The sequence below is a fragment of the Dendrobium catenatum genome, unplaced genomic scaffold (genome assembly GCF_001605985.2).
Source record: "Dendrobium catenatum unplaced genomic scaffold, ASM160598v2 fragScaff_scaffold_827, whole genome shotgun sequence".
NCBI classification, from domain to species: domain Eukaryota; kingdom Viridiplantae; phylum Streptophyta; class Magnoliopsida; order Asparagales; family Orchidaceae; genus Dendrobium; species Dendrobium catenatum.
In genome coordinates this window covers 190497-208098 of record NW_021319289.1, presented here as the reverse complement: position 1 = coordinate 208098, position 17602 = coordinate 190497, and the positions used below count along the sequence as shown (strand labels likewise).

The 17602-nt window shown below is 36.1% G+C and overlaps 2 protein-coding genes across 2 annotated transcripts in view; one reads left to right on the top strand and one right to left on the bottom strand.

Annotated features, from left to right (window-relative positions):
- Window positions 1-10061, top strand: part of LOC110095533 (probable prolyl 4-hydroxylase 9) — a 33219-nt gene extending 23158 nt beyond the window's left edge. The window contains exons 5-7 of the mRNA XM_020821119.2: window positions 5250-5315; window positions 5397-5516; window positions 9765-10061. Of these exons, the coding sequence (XP_020676778.1) occupies window positions 5250-5315; window positions 5397-5516; window positions 9765-9857 (279 nt within the window). The 3' untranslated portion in view covers window positions 9858-10061. The remainder of the gene's footprint in view (window positions 1-5249; window positions 5316-5396; window positions 5517-9764) is intronic.
- Window positions 10062-11173: 1112 nt separating this feature from the next.
- Window positions 11174-17602, bottom strand: part of LOC110095516 (transcription initiation factor TFIID subunit 4b) — a 35763-nt gene continuing 29334 nt past the window's right edge. Inside the window, exons 11-14 of the mRNA XM_028696732.1 lie at window positions 12325-12387; window positions 12089-12154; window positions 11679-11913; window positions 11174-11585 (exon numbers count right to left, since the gene is read on the bottom strand). Coding sequence (XP_028552565.1) covers window positions 11413-11585; window positions 11679-11913; window positions 12089-12154; window positions 12325-12387 — 537 coding nt within the window. The 3' untranslated portion in view covers window positions 11174-11412. The remainder of the gene's footprint in view (window positions 11586-11678; window positions 11914-12088; window positions 12155-12324; window positions 12388-17602) is intronic.

Below are 17602 nucleotides of genomic sequence, written 5' to 3'. Positions count from 1 at the left end.
AGGTATGAGGTGTATACGTTGGATTTCTTCTTTCTTCCCTTTTTTGTTCTTTGTACATAGGTCAACAGATGGGGGTGTCAAAGAAGCTACGATCTATTGATTTTGGGAGCTATTTATTCGGGGAGAATTTGTTGGGAAAATTTTATCTTAAATTGAAATCCTAGACAACATGGGTGAGTTGGAGGAAGAATCCAAGGTTTTCATTCCTGAAAGCCTGATCGTTGTTATGATCGACTTTGCTCTTTTATCACTTCTCCATTTCCATCCGCCATTTCACAACCATCTGGGAAGTGAGGAAATGAAGCGGGTGAGAGTCAGGCCAAGGGATAGTATTGGAAGCTAGGTGGTCATTGTTGAAAGATTTTTGGTCTGGTTAAACTTTTAGATTTGCAACTTCGTCCGACCAAATTGTAAGATAAGTAAATTCATCTGTTTGAAAAACATTATTCAATTTTCAATAATCAGATTGCTCTAAACTCAATTGTACAATCTATAAATCATGCGTTTTGCTCTGTGATGTAATTTACTGACCATATTTCTTCTCGATAAGCCTAGTCATTTGGACTACCAGCGGTAGGATTGGCTTTTGCTTGAAGTAATAATTGTTTTACTTGGATTATACCCAATGTATAACTTTTCCCCACATGTTATCCCAATCATTACTGCTTTGATGCAACATAATGTTTTATTTCATTTAAATCTTAATTATGACCAATTTTTTATGATGAGGACATAATGTGAATACTGCAATTTCATCTTTTTTTTTCTATTTCATTCGTCAGATCCTTTTTAATGACCATTTTATCTAATAATATTTTAAGAGACTGATATCTTTGACTTTTGATCCTCTGGGTGTTCCTTTTTTGTTGTGTATGTGTTTTCAATTAGTGGATTCTCAACGTTTCATGTAGATTCTGAAACTTTCTAAGTAATATTCAGGGCTATACCAATGTTGCAGGCCTTCAATATTCTTCGATATGAGATTGGACAGAAGTATGCTTCTCACTACGATTCGTTTGATCCATCTGAATATGGTCCGCAGAAGAGCCAAAGAGTAATGAGCTGCCACTTTATTTCCTTAATTATAATTAATTTCTCGATTTGATGCTTTCTTGTTTAAAGATCCTAGTTATTTTCCGTTTACTCATTCTTTTTTGAATTTGAATCCTCGAATTGTTACTTAACTGGTAGATATTATTGTGAGAGAGAAGCTAAAATGAGTGCAGCCTTATTTTATTCTTCCTTCCCGCTGCCAAGAAAGTTCGAGACAACTAGAACTCTGTTTCAAAAGCATTGAACCAGAATTGTTCCTAACCAATAGAGATATATTAATGCAGGAATTTGTAAATTGTTAGTACTTTTAACATCACTTTGAACACTCATGATATCTAAAATGTCCTCTTATTAATGACTTGATCGCCCAAAGTCAAAATCCTCCAATTAGGGGTGCGTTTGGGACGACTGCAGCTGTCGGTAAAGTAGGTTGCAAAGTTATTGTATAGAAAGTTACTTTCAGAAATTGCTGTACATAAAGCAGTATATTTTGTTTGGGAAGTATAACTGTTAAGTTGCTGTGCTGCAGCTGTATGAGAATAAATTACCTTTATACCCTTACATATTGAGATGAAAAAAATGATGTAAATGTCAATTTTTTTCAAAAAAATTAAGATGCTAATAGAACAACTGATCGATTCAATGTTAGATCACGAAGAACCATTACATCCACCGAGCAGCTCAACACATCAACATCTAGGTCGGTACGCAAATCTACCAATTTCATAAAAAAAGTAAACCTAGAGAGATACAAAAAGGGCATAAACCGAATAAATCAAAAAGAAAAAGAAAATCATTGAGTAGCAGTAAATATACTTGATCGGAGAGGGCAAGAGAAGGGTGGGTTACGAGAGGCTTCGCAGTGTGTATGAGCTCGCCGGAGCCAATGCTTCTGGTGGTAAAGACTCCTCTTCCGGCCGAATTGGTGAGAGATACTTTTATTGGAGAGCCCGATCTTGCGCCGACGGCCTCCGTCGACATTGAGGAGGTGCAGAAGAGAGCTTCTGTGCATGTTTGTTGAAGATTGTGAAAGGTTTGTTTGATCTCGAATAGAAGGGGTCAATCTGCGACGAAACCCGCCGAAGCATAACCGCTCTGCCACCGGGGAACATGGCTGCGCTGAATATTATCAATATTTTGCTCGAATCATGAAGAAACACTATTCATTTTTTTTTACTTTTTCATACACACTGTTGAATAAAAATAACGTGTAGAGAAGAGGCGGAAGATTGCAGAGACGGCGAGGACATGGGATAAGGTTGTGAAGCCGTCCCTAACCAAGACTGCAAAAATTAATATTCACATAGAGCCCGAAAAATCCAAAATTATGTTGGCTCTATCGCTGATGCGCATCTCCTCTCTGTCGCAGCTCTTCGTCTCCGTCAGTCCTTCCCATGCCGATGATGATTCGGTGAGTGCTCACGTTCCGGTGTTGTGCTTTTGCCCGACGATTTGATTCCGCTTCATCTACCAGCGAAGGACGCCAAGAAAGGGGGATACAACGACCAAGAAACCGAGGGAGAGCTTTGATCTCGCAGGCGGACATGGTGGCCGCGAACATTTGGAAGGTCGCGGCGGAGATTTAAGTCAATTTTCTGCGGAAAGCAGGCGGACCGCGGGACATGGGAAAGGTCGCGAGAAGCAGGTATGTGCCGCGAAACTTTTTCTGACGTCGTTCTGCCGCAATCCCCCAAACAGCAATTTAATAACTTTTTATAAAGTAAAGCAACTGTGCCGCCGTCCCAAACGCACCCTAGATCTATTACTACTAAAATTGCACTCCATGTATTCGGTTTTAGATCTACTCAAATGAAAACCTTTAGACTCTAAAGTTGACCTTCATAATTTAAGTTTACCTAAACTCTAGTCTTATCAATAAGAAGAATATCATTAGCAAAAAGCATACACCAAGGTACATCCGCTTGTAAATGTCTAGTAAAAACATCCATGACTAAAGCAAAAGAGATTTGTGATTAAAGTTGATCATTGATGCAATCCAACTTAAATAGAAAAATACTTTGACAAACTAGCTTGTGTTTGAACACAAGGAACAACTCCTGCATACATATCCTTAATGACTTGAATATAAGCATAATTAACCCCTTTCTTTTGTAGAACACTCCCATCACATCTTTTTGAACTTTATCTTATGCTTTCTCTAAATTAATAAATATCATATGTAGATACTCCTTATTCTCTCTATACTTCTCCATCAAACCTCTCAATAAATGTATAGCTTCCATAGTAGACCTACCTGACATGAATCCAACATGATTTTGAGAAATATTAGTATCACGTCATAACCTATATTCAATAAGGGTGTAAACGAGCCGACCCGACTTTAGTTTAACTCGTTAATGTGCTCGCGAGTCAAGCTTCTTGAGCCACGAGCTCAAACTCAAGCTCGAATATTAAAAGAGCTCGAGTTCGAGCTTGAAAAAGCTTGACTCGTCACTCAAAAGAGCAGCTCAAACTCGAGCTCGAGTCGAGCCCGAAGAATGAGCTCGAGCTTACTCATCCATTTTCTCTCAGGCTTGAGAGCTCGACTCGTGATGAAATGGAGTCCAGGGCTTGGTTTGTCATTACTAGAGAAGTACTGGGCTTGCCCGCTAAGGAGAAGAAGATTGTCTATTTTCAAAAACAAGAAAATCATTTTGTACTCCTACGCCGCCGTGGAGAAGAAGAAAAAATGATGAAGCAGAAAATGTTGTGTAGCCTTAGTAAAGTTGTTTTATAGAGCAACAACTTTTGATAAAAAAAAGAAAAATCAAAATAGCTATTTAATTGATTTTTTGAAAACTTTACCCTTGTTATAAGTTTTTTTGGGTGAACTGGTGTTAAAATTAAACTGTTGTATAGGTAATAATATATTAATGCTATAATAAATGTTATATATTTTTTAATACATTAAAAGTTTATGTTACTCTAAATGTAGTGGGATAAAGGCTTGATGTTGTTGTTGTTGTTGTTGTTGAAGTTAACTCTTAATTTAGGTCGAATGAAACTTAGGTAGTATATTAAATTTAAATTATTTTATGAATAATTATATTTGTTAGATTAATTTATTGTTAATTAAATTAAATTGAACTTAATTTATGAAAAAATATTTTAAATTAATTTTAAATTAGTATATGAACCATATATGAACATTAACAACAACAATATGCTACCTTTATCCCACTATGTGGGATCGGCTACATGAATTCTTTTTCTCCATTATATCCTGTTAAGAATCAAATTCTCATTTAAATTTAGTTATAAAAAGGTTATTTCTATTTTTTTTAACCAAGTCTTTTTAGGTCTACCTTTACCTCTCTTAACATAGGCTAAATCTAATACATCTACTCTCCTAATCGGGTCATTAGAAAGCCGACGTTTTACGTGACCAAATCATCTAAGGTGACTCTCTCTAATCTTATCTGCCATTTGAGCTACTCCAATCTTTTCACATATACACTCGTTTCGCATTTTATCTCTAAGAGTAAACCACTCATCCACATGAGCATCCTCATCTTTGCAACACTTAAATGTATGCTTCTCTTTTAATGGGCAACATTTTGTGCCATAAAGCATTATATGTCTCACCATAATCTCATAAAATTTTCCCTTAAGCTTGAGGGGTACTTTTCTATCACATAATAGGCCCAATGCATTCCTCTACTTCAACCATCCAACTTGAATTCTACTACTAATATCCCCATTTATTTCACCATCACTCTGGACAATAGAGCCGAAATATCTAAGACGTGTGTTCTTATTAATGACTTGAACGCCCAAAGTCACAATCCCAATGTAGTTATTATTAAAATAAATTAAATTTATTTAAATGATGTAATATTTCTAATAGTTATGGAAAATAAGTGATAATATACATATCTACATATATATATATATCATGAAATATAATTCATTTGCATTTGCATGAATTAAATCCAGAAAATATTACATTTCAACACCCTTGTTCTATTGCAATTTCTAGTCAAGTATGCTCAACTGCTCACGGTTTTACGAGTTGAGCAGCCTGAACGTCAGTTTTTATGGTTGATATTGATTCTTTTGCAAATCCAATTTTTTAATCAGATAGAACCTATTTGATTGGTTCAGCCATCCAGCTGTTTCAGTTTTCCTTCTCTCTTTTGTTTTGAAATATGATATTTCTTTGTTTTCTTAAGAGCAGAGCGTGTATGCATTTTCAGGTAGCTTCATTCTTGTTGTATCTATCGGATGTAGAGGAGGGTGGAGAAACCATGTTTCCTTTTGAGGTAAGCATATAGAAGCTGATATTATTTTTCCCATTCTAATTTCATGTATGTTTCATATAAGGAATCCATTATTTTTCACAGAATGGATCAAATATGGATACTAATTATGATTACCAGAAATGCATTGGTTTAAGAGTCAAACCACAGCAAGGAGATGGTCTTCTATTTTATTCATTGTTAACAAATGGTACAATTGACCCGGTAAGCACATATCTCATTTTTTTTTTTGCTTTTAATGGACCTTAATGAAGTATTAACATTGGCAAAATCCTCATGCCTCTGGCTTTAGTATGCTTTGAAGTGAATGCATATTTACATAGCGATCACTTTGTAGGAGAATGTATTTCTTGTGCTCACTTCAATTGTTTTCAGACCTTTTCAAAGTTTAAGAGAAACCAAAGGAATGTTATAGCCTGTATGGTTGAGTGAGCTTGAATTTGTTTTTTATTACTTGTATCTTTTATTAGCTTTTACACTTGATCTCTATCTGAATTAGACACAATAGGACATTGGCTCCATTGACTTGCCACCAATCTTAGCAAAAAGAACTCACCATTTCTAGGACATTGGCTCCATTGACATGCCACCAATCTTTAACAAAAAGAACTCTCCATTTCTAGTGAAGCTTTTATGCTTTCCTTGTGTTAATGTGGAAGTGTTTCAGAATGTTGACACAGTTGAATTACACGAAAATGTTTGAGGTTCGGCATTGTGCTATTCCAGTAGTTTTATCATCATAAATAACTAGATATTCGATTTAAGTTACTTGTTCCGCAGAAAAAAATTGATACATTTAGCAAAGCAGGAAGTCGAGCATGTAGGCTTTTTGGTTTGAAGGAATTGAAAGAGTAAATGAAAATGGTAACAAGAAAAAAAATTGTTTGGTTTTAAGGAATTAAAAGAGAGGAAATGAAAATGATAATAAGAAAAAAATTGAATGTGAACATTAGTCACAATGATGACTTATTATTTTTTTCCAGTTTTCAATGGGTTGGGTACGGAATTGTTAATAGAATAATGCATTTGTTAAATTTTCTAGGTAATTTCAATTACTTATTAATTACATGAAAACTATGTATCCAATTTAAAATTATGAAGTAAAATGCATTTACTTTCCCTTCAATTCCTTCAGATCAAATTTACCACAAATAATTGACATAAAAATTTAGTTTTTTTTTTTTTGTTTTTTTTGGGTGTTATACTACCCCTTAATCTTAAAGGGAAAATTCTATAAGATGATGGTGAGGCCTGTAATGCTTTATGGTGCAGAATGTTGTCCATTAAAAGAGAATGATAATATTAAGCTAAGTGTTGTAGAGATGAGAATGCTCAGATGGACGAGTGAATTTACTCTTAGAGAAAAGACACGAAAAGAGCATATACGTGAAAATGTTCGAGTAGCTTCAGGGGAAGATAATATTAGAGAGAGTCGCCTTAGATGGTTTGGTCACATAAAACGGTGGCCTTTCGATGACCCAGTTAGGAGATTAGATGTATTAAATTTGGCTTATGTTAAGAAAGGTAGAGGTAGACCTAAAAAGACTTGATTAGAAAATATTAGAAATGATTTTTTTCTATTAGATTTAAATGAGAATTTAACTCTTAACAAGACAATGGAGAAAAAGAATTAATGTAGCTGACCCTGTGTAGTGGGATAAATGCTTGATGTTGTTGTTGTTTTTGGTGTTATACTGATATCTTCATTTAATGTTTGTGAATGCAATGGAGAATTATTTAGGATAATGCTGTAGTTATTAAAGACCAATTATTTACCAGAATATTAGTACACTGAAGGTGAATCTGTGTTAGTTAGAACATATGACAGAATATAATGACATGCTTTCGATTTAATGTTGATGGGAACACCAAGCTGTTATCTCTCAGGTTCATACCTTATCGTTTGAGCTGTTTTATTCCATAGTCACATGCATGGTATTGCCCTGAAATCATTTATTCATATTGGTTGATAAACTATCATGAGGATATTATTAGTAGAATTCAAGTTGGATGGTTGAAGTGGAGGAATGCATCAGGCTTGTTGTGTGATAAAAAAGCCCCCCCCTCAAATTTAAGGAAAAATTCTATAAGATGGTGGTGAGACATGCAATGCTTTATGTTTCAGAACGTTGGCCATTAAAAGAGAAGCATAATATTAAGTTAAGTGTTGTAGAGATGAGGATGCACAGGTGGATGAGTGACTTTACTCTTAGAGACAGGATACGAAATGATCATATATGTGAAAAAGGTTGGAGTAGCTCCAGTGGAAGATAAGATTAGAGAGTCGCTTTAGATTGTTTGGGCACATAAAACGGCGGCCTTCCGATGACCCGGTTGAGAAAGTAGATGTATTAGATTCGACTTATGTCAAGAGAGGTAGAGGTAGACCTAAAAAGATTTGGTTAGAAAGTTTTAGAAATGACCTTATCTTTATTATATTTAAATGAGAATTTGATTCTTAATAGGACACAATTGAGAAAAATGATTAATTTAGCTGACCCCGTATAGTGGGATAAAGGCTTGATGTTGTTGTTATTATTGTTGGTTGATAAATAAGTTAATTTTGTTAACAAAATAATACTGCATTGATATTTGTGGGGTTACATTTATGCCACTTTGGTGAACAAATGAAAATATAAATGACAATTATTATATTCATACTAATCATATCATGCAATGGTGTGGGCTCTGAAAATTTACTCCCCAACCTCTCCACATTCAAGAGATTGCAAATAGATGTTCGGGGTAAAATTTTTAGAAAGCTGATTAAATTTGAGATAGGTTAAGTTCAGGTTGACCTGCGAACCTACTTTTGACTAAAAATGACCAGTTCAATATCTTTTTACTTGGGGTATAATTTTTTTTATTTTTTTATAAAATATCTTAAACTTTATGGTTAATAAGTTATATTTTTTTTTTTAATCAAAACGAGTTAACAGGTTGAGTTTTAGTTGCTAGTGGATCATGCTTGGGTTGGTATTTTTTACTCACTAATTAAACTGGTTGATTCAGGTTGACTGAATTTGGGTCGAGTCAATTTCAGATACCCAAACATGACCTGCCAACCTGTTTTGACACCCCTCTTTAAATCTTGAAGGTTTTTTTTTCCTCATTTTTTGAACTTATGCTTTTTAATTTTAATTTAATTCATTTTTTAGGTTTAAATTCTTGTTTAAGATCCCCCTAGATTGTTCTATTCAGGTTTATTTTGTTAGAATTTTGGTAGCATTCCAGTGTCTCACTCTCATAGGTGGCGGCATTCGGAGCATTAAGTTTGCTCACCACACTAAAAAAGGCATGCATGGTCGGTGTCATAAGATCATTGTAATTAGGGATTTGTATCTTATCATGCCAAGAAAAAACATACATGGTTTTGATATGTACAGTGTCTTACCTGTTGCGTCAAGAAAGATGCACACATGTACTTAAAATTTTTCCGCCATACTTATGTACCAATTGGAATTTTGGAGATTCTGTTCGTGAGTTTGTCTTTGTACATGAGGTGAGCAACGATACAATGACGGCAAAGAACTTGCAAGGTAATGAAACACGCTTTTTTTTCAGCTTTATGATTTTGTGATTATATATATATATATATATATATATATAATGGTGAGATCTCTTTGTTTAGAGAGAAAGCGCTGGTTTTGGAGATACAATAATTAGAGAGATTGAGAGAGGGAGTTAGAGAAAGAGTGGAGAGAGTGATTGAAATGGACTTAAAACGGGCTGTTGGAGGCTTGAGGTGGCTAAGCCGGCTAGTGGGCTCAGGTGGTCTAGGAAATAGGAGGTCAAAGAGGTGGCGGGCTTTGTGCGGTTGTGTGGTGGAGAGGATTGAAGCTCGCAGTCCGTTGAAGGCCGGAGGAGAGGCAGAGCTGACGGACTTAATTGATGGTTTGGCTGTTGCTTGAAGGATAGAGCTTGAAGGTAGCTAACGGAGGTAACTAAGGCGGTAGTCTGGTTCAAGTAATGAAGAGGCGAAGTAGCTGGAGCTATTATTCTATATGGACACCGGACAGGAGAACCGTCCGGTTAAGCACAGGGTACCCAGCAATAGGGGGACGAGACGCATTTTTATTGGTCTTCGAACGCCCTCCACACTCCGCACTCTGCACAGAATAATAAATCAAGTAGCTGAGGGGCAGACTGAGATGTTATCAGAAATCATTGAAATCATTTGCCATATTCATTATGTAAGTACAAGATTGACCAGTGTCCTGAACCCACCAAAAAGTACCAATACCTGAAGCCATGTAAGCAGGAGTTTTTTCCTTGATTGATTAAGCTTATATAAAGCCTTATGTGCTTTTGTGTATTATATAGCGCCATTTTCCATTGCTTTAAGATCTAGCTTTACCTCTTTCAACTATTTTTCAACTCCATAGCTTATAGAACGATACCTAAATGTATATGATTGCATTTTAATTACAGAACCTTTTCGTTTGTCTGCAGACATCTCTTCATGGAAGTTGTCCAGTGATCAAAGGAGAGAAATGGGTTGCCACAAAATGGCTCAGAGATACTAATAACAAGAATATAATCTAACAATTACAATATTTTCTTGGCTTTGAATTATCCTTATTAATTTTTTTTAAATGTGAAATTTTTATTGTCTTTGTGACTTCAAGCATCGTCACTGGGCCCTGTAAAATATTAAAAAACTAAAGAAGAAACTATCCAAGTTCTGAGAGATGCAGAGCGATTTACTATCCAAACTTCAAATCAAGATTTTTTTGGACATTTGAGTCATTGCGATAAATTCATACACAGATCATATAGATATGTTTCGAACTCAAGATTTTTTTATTGATAGTCAAAGCTCCTGACTTAAGATAAGCTGTGATATTTCTACTTTTATTAGTTGATAAAATGTTGGATTATAATGACAAGATCAAAATTGATAGTACTTTGATATGAATATATGAATTCTTAATCTATTATAATATGAATAATATTCGTTGGTATAGTAACTAGTTTAACGGTATACTAGTATTTATTTGTAAGTCATTAGAATTAATTTAATGTTTTTAATAATATTTTAGTATACTATTTAATCACTATTTTCTAATTTACTGGACTGCGACTGCGATGTTACTTATTATATTAATTCCTTCTTTAATGTTAATTGCATTTAAGTTTCCATAATAATAACAAAGTTGAGTGATTGCGAATATTATTAAGTATTTCAAAATTTATTGGGAGATAATCTTTTAATTTCAAATACAAAAACTTATTAATGGTGATTAAATCAAGTTAGGGTATAATTGGATTTAACGAAAAAAGAAAATCCTCCAATTATTTTCAAGTGATATACAAGCTTATTCATATATCATATTTCTCCCATTTAATTCACCGACTATGTAAAATTATGAATATTTTAAAATTAAATTCATTGTATACACTATCAATATAAGCGAGTTCAGAATTTAATAGATAAAAGGTGACCTAAGTTTAACCCGTTATTAATGATATAAAGTTCTTATCGAAGAAGCTTCTTCCTGAACGTATTTTTGAGAAACAATATTTTTTTTTAGGAACTTTAGAACAAATTAAATTTAAATTCACAATATGCAAACTTCAAACTCAAAACCTCTTGATTAGTAGCATAAGCTCCCAACCCACAATGTAGATGAGTTGCATGACATATGCTATTAGATTAAGGTTTCGTTTGTGACGGCTTTTTTATGGCTTCTTGAAGCAGCTTTTTAATATAAAAATTGAAATTTTTGTACTAGAAAGCTGCTTCAAGAAGCAGTAAAAAAGCAGTCCGGCTTCTTTTGGGAAACAATAAAAAAATCATCCTAAATGAAACCTAAACCTTAGATTTTCCAGGCAAGTGTTCGTTGTCACTCGTACGACTGTTAAAGGCACTTGCTATATTTTTATTGCTGAAAGACAATTCAATTTACAAACGAATCAATAAAAAAATTTATATACATATCAAATCAAATAATAATCATAATAAATGCTTGATGGTTCCTCAACCAAATGTCGAAATTCTTTACAAATTTCATCAAGAAAGTTGAAATATTTACCCCGAAGTTAACCAATCAAAGTTGAAATTGTGTACCTGCTAAATGAGAAGCTCATTAACAGCAGATCATCCTGCACCATAACTGCTAGACCTTCTTTCATAGAGACGATACAGGAGAGTTGATCTCGACATCATAGGTTCCCTCTCAAGAGCAGCAATGGCATCCTTAATACAAATTGTACGATCAGTTTTAGGATTAGACAAGTTTCCTATGCTTCGGCCATGTCTGCTCATGCCACCTTGTAAATAAAAAAAACGATACACTTTCAGCTTCTATAGTCTACTTTGATCTCTTCTTTTCTCTTTGATAGAAAGAAATGAATATTACTTACCATCTTCCTCTAGATTTCTCAGATTTTCTCTGAAGTTGGGCAGGGAGTGGTTCTCATCTATACTACTACTACCTTGTTGGTTACAGGAAGATACACCCGGAGTGCTTTCAGGCTTCTGACGAGCTTGCTCGGCCATCAGCTGCCACTTAGAAAGCATATCATCTGCACCAATGGCAGCTCGAGCAGCCGCATTTGTGGCTGTAGTTCGCATCTTATCGTCTTCCTCCCGATGGAACTGATGTTATGTTTGGTTGATAGAAAAGATGATAACTATAAAAAGTACTTACGTAAAGTGATTAAGGCTTCATTTGGACGGCTTTCTTACTGCTACTTAAAGCAGCTTTTTTGTACAAAAAATTAAAATTTTGAAGCAGTAAGAAAGTCGTCCCAAACGAAACATAGGATGTTACCTTATGTTTCTTAGAAGGTCTGTTATCTTTGTCCTTTTCTACATCTTTCTCAGCATCAGCTAAAGCCTACATTCATAAAATTATTGTGTGGAATGATTGGGATTTGGGAAGGAAAAAAAGATTAAGGCTTCGTTTGGGACGGCTTTCTTACTGCTTCTTAAAGTAGCTTTTTAGTATAAAAATTTAAAAATTTGAAGCAGTAAGAAAGCCGCCCCAAACGAAACATAGGATGTTACCTTATGTTTCTTAGGTCTGTTATCTTTGTCCTTTTCTGCATCTTTCTCAGCATCAGCTAAAGCCTACATTCATAAAATTATTGTGTGGAATGATTGGGATTTGGGAAGGAAAAAAAATAAAAAACGTAGATTAGAGGAGCATGGATAGCATCTTGTGAGAAAATTTGCACAAGAAATATACATCTCAAAATATTAAATTGATGAATTGACAATAAAATTACTTATCATATAATTAAATAAATAATTAAAGCAAACAAAACATAAATATTCGGAGTACATGAGTAGTTGAGGTAGGCAATCATCCTATAGTTGAAATATTTGGAGTTGATGAGAGGCTGGCATGGTTCCCACTTATTACAGAATTCTACACTTCCCCTTAAGCTATAGAAATATATGTTGATCATCATACATAAAAAAATTGAGGTATCGAATTGTGATTGATCAGAGGCTTTGTTCAAAATATCTACTAAAGTTTTGTTGGAGTGTATTGAATTTGAATGACCCCTTCAATCAAATGCATATTTTTATGTAGATAGATTTGCCTTTTTTATCTTATGATTTTCATACATGAAAATATTTTAGGGCTCCCGTATCTTTAATTTTAAATTATTTGTTAAAATCTGTTTTAGCCTCTTGATTTCTGTTAACCTCTTGTTGACCTTCGTATAATACCCGAAGGAAGACAAAAATAACGACAAAAAATACCTCGTATCCCGTCGAATCCCGCTGAATCGGCGCCGCGAACGATCACTTCTCCGCACTTCCTCCGTGAAATCGGCTCTCGATCGCTGCCCCATTCGCGTCGTTAAATACCGACCCAAACGAAGCCTTTCGCTGCTTCTCCCTTCGGCTCCACACTTCCATTCCACGATCCTTCCTCTCCGATCGCTGAATCTCCTTTCCCATTCACGATCTCCCTCACGACCCCTTGCTTCTTTCGATCCAGTAAACAGAGAGAGAGAGAGAGGGAGAGCGAAAGAGAGAGAGTAAACACTTACCCTACCTCCAAGCTCCGGCCGAACCTCCATATTCTCCGATCTCCACCTTTGCCCGTGCCGACCCCAAGCCGAGAGAAAGAGAGAGAGAGAGAGAAGGGAAGCTCTACCCGAGCCGACCTCCATTGCATACGCCCCGTTGATCTCCTCCTCTGCTCTCCCCGATCAACCTCATGGCCTCCTGCTCCTACCCGTGGGCAAATTATTGCATCAGGTCACTTATAATTAAATATGATTAATTGTAATTATAATTAATTATTTTTAAAATTATAATTAATTATCATTAATTTTAATTAATTATAATGAATTCTTTTTAAAATAAATGGTTCTTTTGTCGATGCTTGCGACGGGCCGGCAAACCCCCTAGGCGCTCATGTAGCATTGTAGGGCGGGAAACCGGTGCGATGTTTGCGACGACTTAAGGATCCATCTTCAATGCTTGCAACGAGCCGGCAAACCCCCGAGGCGCTCAAGTAGCGTTGTAGGGCGGGAAACCGGTGCGACGCTTGCGGCAAAGGGGATAAATTTTATTTATTTATTTATTGTATTACTTTTTTTTATATCAGTACCCCCGAACGCCCATGTGGTGAAGAGGGGGGAAATCTTGCTTATTTCTAACACATGTTTTCTTCTTATAATAAACAAACCTAAAAAAAAAAAACCCTTAAACGCTCACGTAGCGGGCGGGGATAAAAAAAAAAATACAAATGCGATCGCGGTGTCATTTTTGACACCTACCTGAAGCGCTCATGTAGCGTCGAGGGGAAGGTTGCCTCTTGATTTTTCCCCTAAACGGGGGAGACGCCGGGAGGCTGTCGAAATTTGGATTGAAAATCCAAGGACTTAAAAAAAAAAGAACTTGCAAATGGATTTGATTGAACTCAAAAGAACGAATGCTAAGAACTTGTACTCGAGATTGTAGTTTGGGACAACTACAAGGATCAGTTGGGCACATTTGAACAATAGAGGACTTTGGCATCAGACTTGAACCTGAATATGCAATGAATTTATTAAATCAAAACTTGAACCAAATAAACTCAAACTCAAGCAAGAACTTGTGTAAGACTTGATTTGAACTCAAGCAAAACTCAACTTGAACTTGCATGGACTAGAGGGATCTTGTGCAAATGAACTTATTTTGAACACCAATTTGAACATCAAAGGAGCAAGATTTGGACTCAAATTTGAACTTGATTCCTACATCAAGTAGACATAACTTGAACTTGTACAAATTTGCAAAGGACATAAACTTGGTGATAAGGACTTGTGGATCCAAGTTCAAACTTCAACTCAATGGGTGTATAATCATCTCAAAGATCACAAGTATCAATCATTAAAATTAATGATATAAGCTCTCAATGGATATAACTTTCTTATGATCAAATGGAAGATGCATGTGACCTCTTCATACATGTTGCAAACAATGTGTGGAGACAAGAAAGTTCACAACTATAACATGCCTACAAGCAATGAACAATCATAAGGATGTGTGATCTAGTCACAAATGGAGGCACAAGAACATTCCATTTAGCTCATATGCAAGGTGACTTACATATAAGGGATGATGAAACTAAAGTATTTGAATGATTCATATTTGCAAACAAATGATAAGTGAATAATGCAATGACATGCCTACAACCAATAGCATGAGATTTCCCACATAAGTGTTGAAAGCCTTCATGCTAGATGAGGAAGGAATATCAAACAAATGGTGAATGTCGAATTCATTAGGTATATTGTGAATCGCCTTCGAAAACAAAGAAACTTGCATATTCAATTTGTTTGCAAGTGATAAGAAGATGGTGGGAAGTACAACAACAATCGTGCTTGAGGAAGGGAAAGGGATGGTTGTAATGAACATCCTAACATATTCATGAAGAAAATATAAAAACCATGCGATGAATGTATAATAGATGCGATGAGTTCTCTACAAACGTTGATAGAAGAACCGTAACACATTCAACTTATCGCCCACGAATAACGAAACTTCCTTGCAAATAATGAAATATCTTATTAATACACTCAATGTATATCTTCATGATCGACAACTATTTGGTGGAGGGCAAATATGCAAATCCCTACGGGCCACCGTAGGAGATTTGTTACACATCCAAAGTATTGTCCATAAGAAAATGCAGAATAACTACGACAAATTCAAGTTCCTGTGGATTGTTGTAGGAAATTCTTTGTATGTATACTACACTATCTACAAGTAGATACGAAAGATTTGCAACAAATGATGATATGCATAAGTACCTGCAGAAAGTTCATGCTATTCATATGAAAGATGCAGAAAAGCTACAACAAATATGAGCTTTCACGAAATACTATGAAAGACTCATCGAAAACCAAGATATTCCCCGCACATGCACCTTAATTTGTATGCACATAGGTACACATAAGGGGATATATAAAGCCCGCATGGGCCCCGACGAGCGTGTTATTGGTACACACGTGACGTCTAGAGATGCTGCGCGGGTCAACAAGGGAATTCAAATTCGAACCCGATCCTTCTATACAGATCAATAGGAGTAGACAGGGTTTGAACTATTAAGCAAATATGTGGCCGTGACGACCAGAATATTTGTTTTAATACATTCATATTTGGTCTTCAAAGCCTAAGATCAAAAGAATTCACTCTCAAAGGCATAAAGCCTACGAAACCCGATCCTCTGTCGACAGCCAGACAGAGTCGACAATGTTCAAGATTTAAATGGAAATAATCCCAAACACCCCGATGATGGCCGTGTTGAATGTTTATCTCAACCGGAGGGGTTCACAAACATTTCCAAATGTCCTTCAAACATCCAAATGCCCATCAAAATCCAAAACTACACAAAGTTCAAAAACCCAAAAAGTCTCAAAATCCCAAAAATTCCAAAAATATTTAAAATTTGAAATCTAACTATCAAACGCTTAAAGCAAAATCCATCCACCCTCCACAAAAGTTTGTCAGGATGGACAAGTTAAAAATTACTTAAGCTCACAAAGAGCCAAATGCCTAATCGAAAATATCACTAGGATCCATTCTCAAAAACGTCTCCTGCCGATAAGGACGTGGTACGTGTCCTCTGACCGGCGGTTTGCCGCCAAATGGCACCGCAGGATAAACGGTTATGACCCGGGGCCCTCTGAACCGAGTGGTATTGCCGCCAAATGGCACCACGAAATACCGGTTATGGCCAGCGCCGATACGTTCCTTATTGACATCAAATCCTTGAGATATGAATCAATAAGAAATGATCGATAGGGCACAAAGCCCTCTGTTAGCTAAGGTGGATTCAAATTTATCCCCTTAGACAAACATTCACCCCCGGTCTACAAGGTCCCCTTGGTCGAAGCAACCCATGGCTGCCGATAAGGATCCTTCTATCAGGTTGGGTCGACTACCTCCTCTGACTAAGTAGACCAGGGACCACGATTGTAATATCAAAAATCTGCTCCAGGATCGTCCAAGACGATCTGGGATCATCCTGGGACGATCAGTTGAGAATCTGTTCCAGAATTTGCCCAGATTTGCTTCAGGTGTTTTTTTGTAAGCATTGTCCAGGCCGATCGAGGCTTCGGCCAGGTCGATTGGCACTGTTCAAAATATCGGCCTGAAACTAGTTCTGGGAACCGTCCAGGACGATCCAATTTGGTATGATCGTCCTGGGACGATCTGGCGATCGGCCGGGCCGATCTATGTATTATAAAGCTGAAATCAGCTCATTTTGAAGAGAGAGAAAATTTATAAATATCTGATTTTTCTTTGAGGAGAGAGAAAGCTGCGGATTTTTGGGGAAAAGTGGATTTTCGGACGACGCGGAGCCGTTTTCGTCCGAAGAGACTGTTCGAGATATTGCTGTACGCAAGGTAAGGCACATTCCGCCTTTCTCAATTTTCAGAACCGTCGTGTTTGGCGGTATTTTCTGTCCGGATTTTGTTTCCGTTAGCGATTTTCGTCCGTATCTTTTGATTGGTTCAATTTTTACCGCGTAACTTTTTGTATATTGTTGCCGTGCCGGGTGTGCACGTTTTGACTATATTTTGAAGATTTTTGTCCGGGTATTTTTGATTCGACGGAGTTTTTAGTCGACTAGATTTTTCTGTGTAATTGAAAATCGTCTGTGTAGTAGAATAAATGTTCTGAAATGTTGTTATCTATATTCTGTGCAAATTTGGTGAATTTTGATTTTCAGGAAAAATTGTGTAAATTCCGTATACTGCCGTTGTGCTGCCCGATTTTTGTCTGATTTCTGATTTTGTCTGGATTTCTCTGAATTGATATGCTATTTGTATAT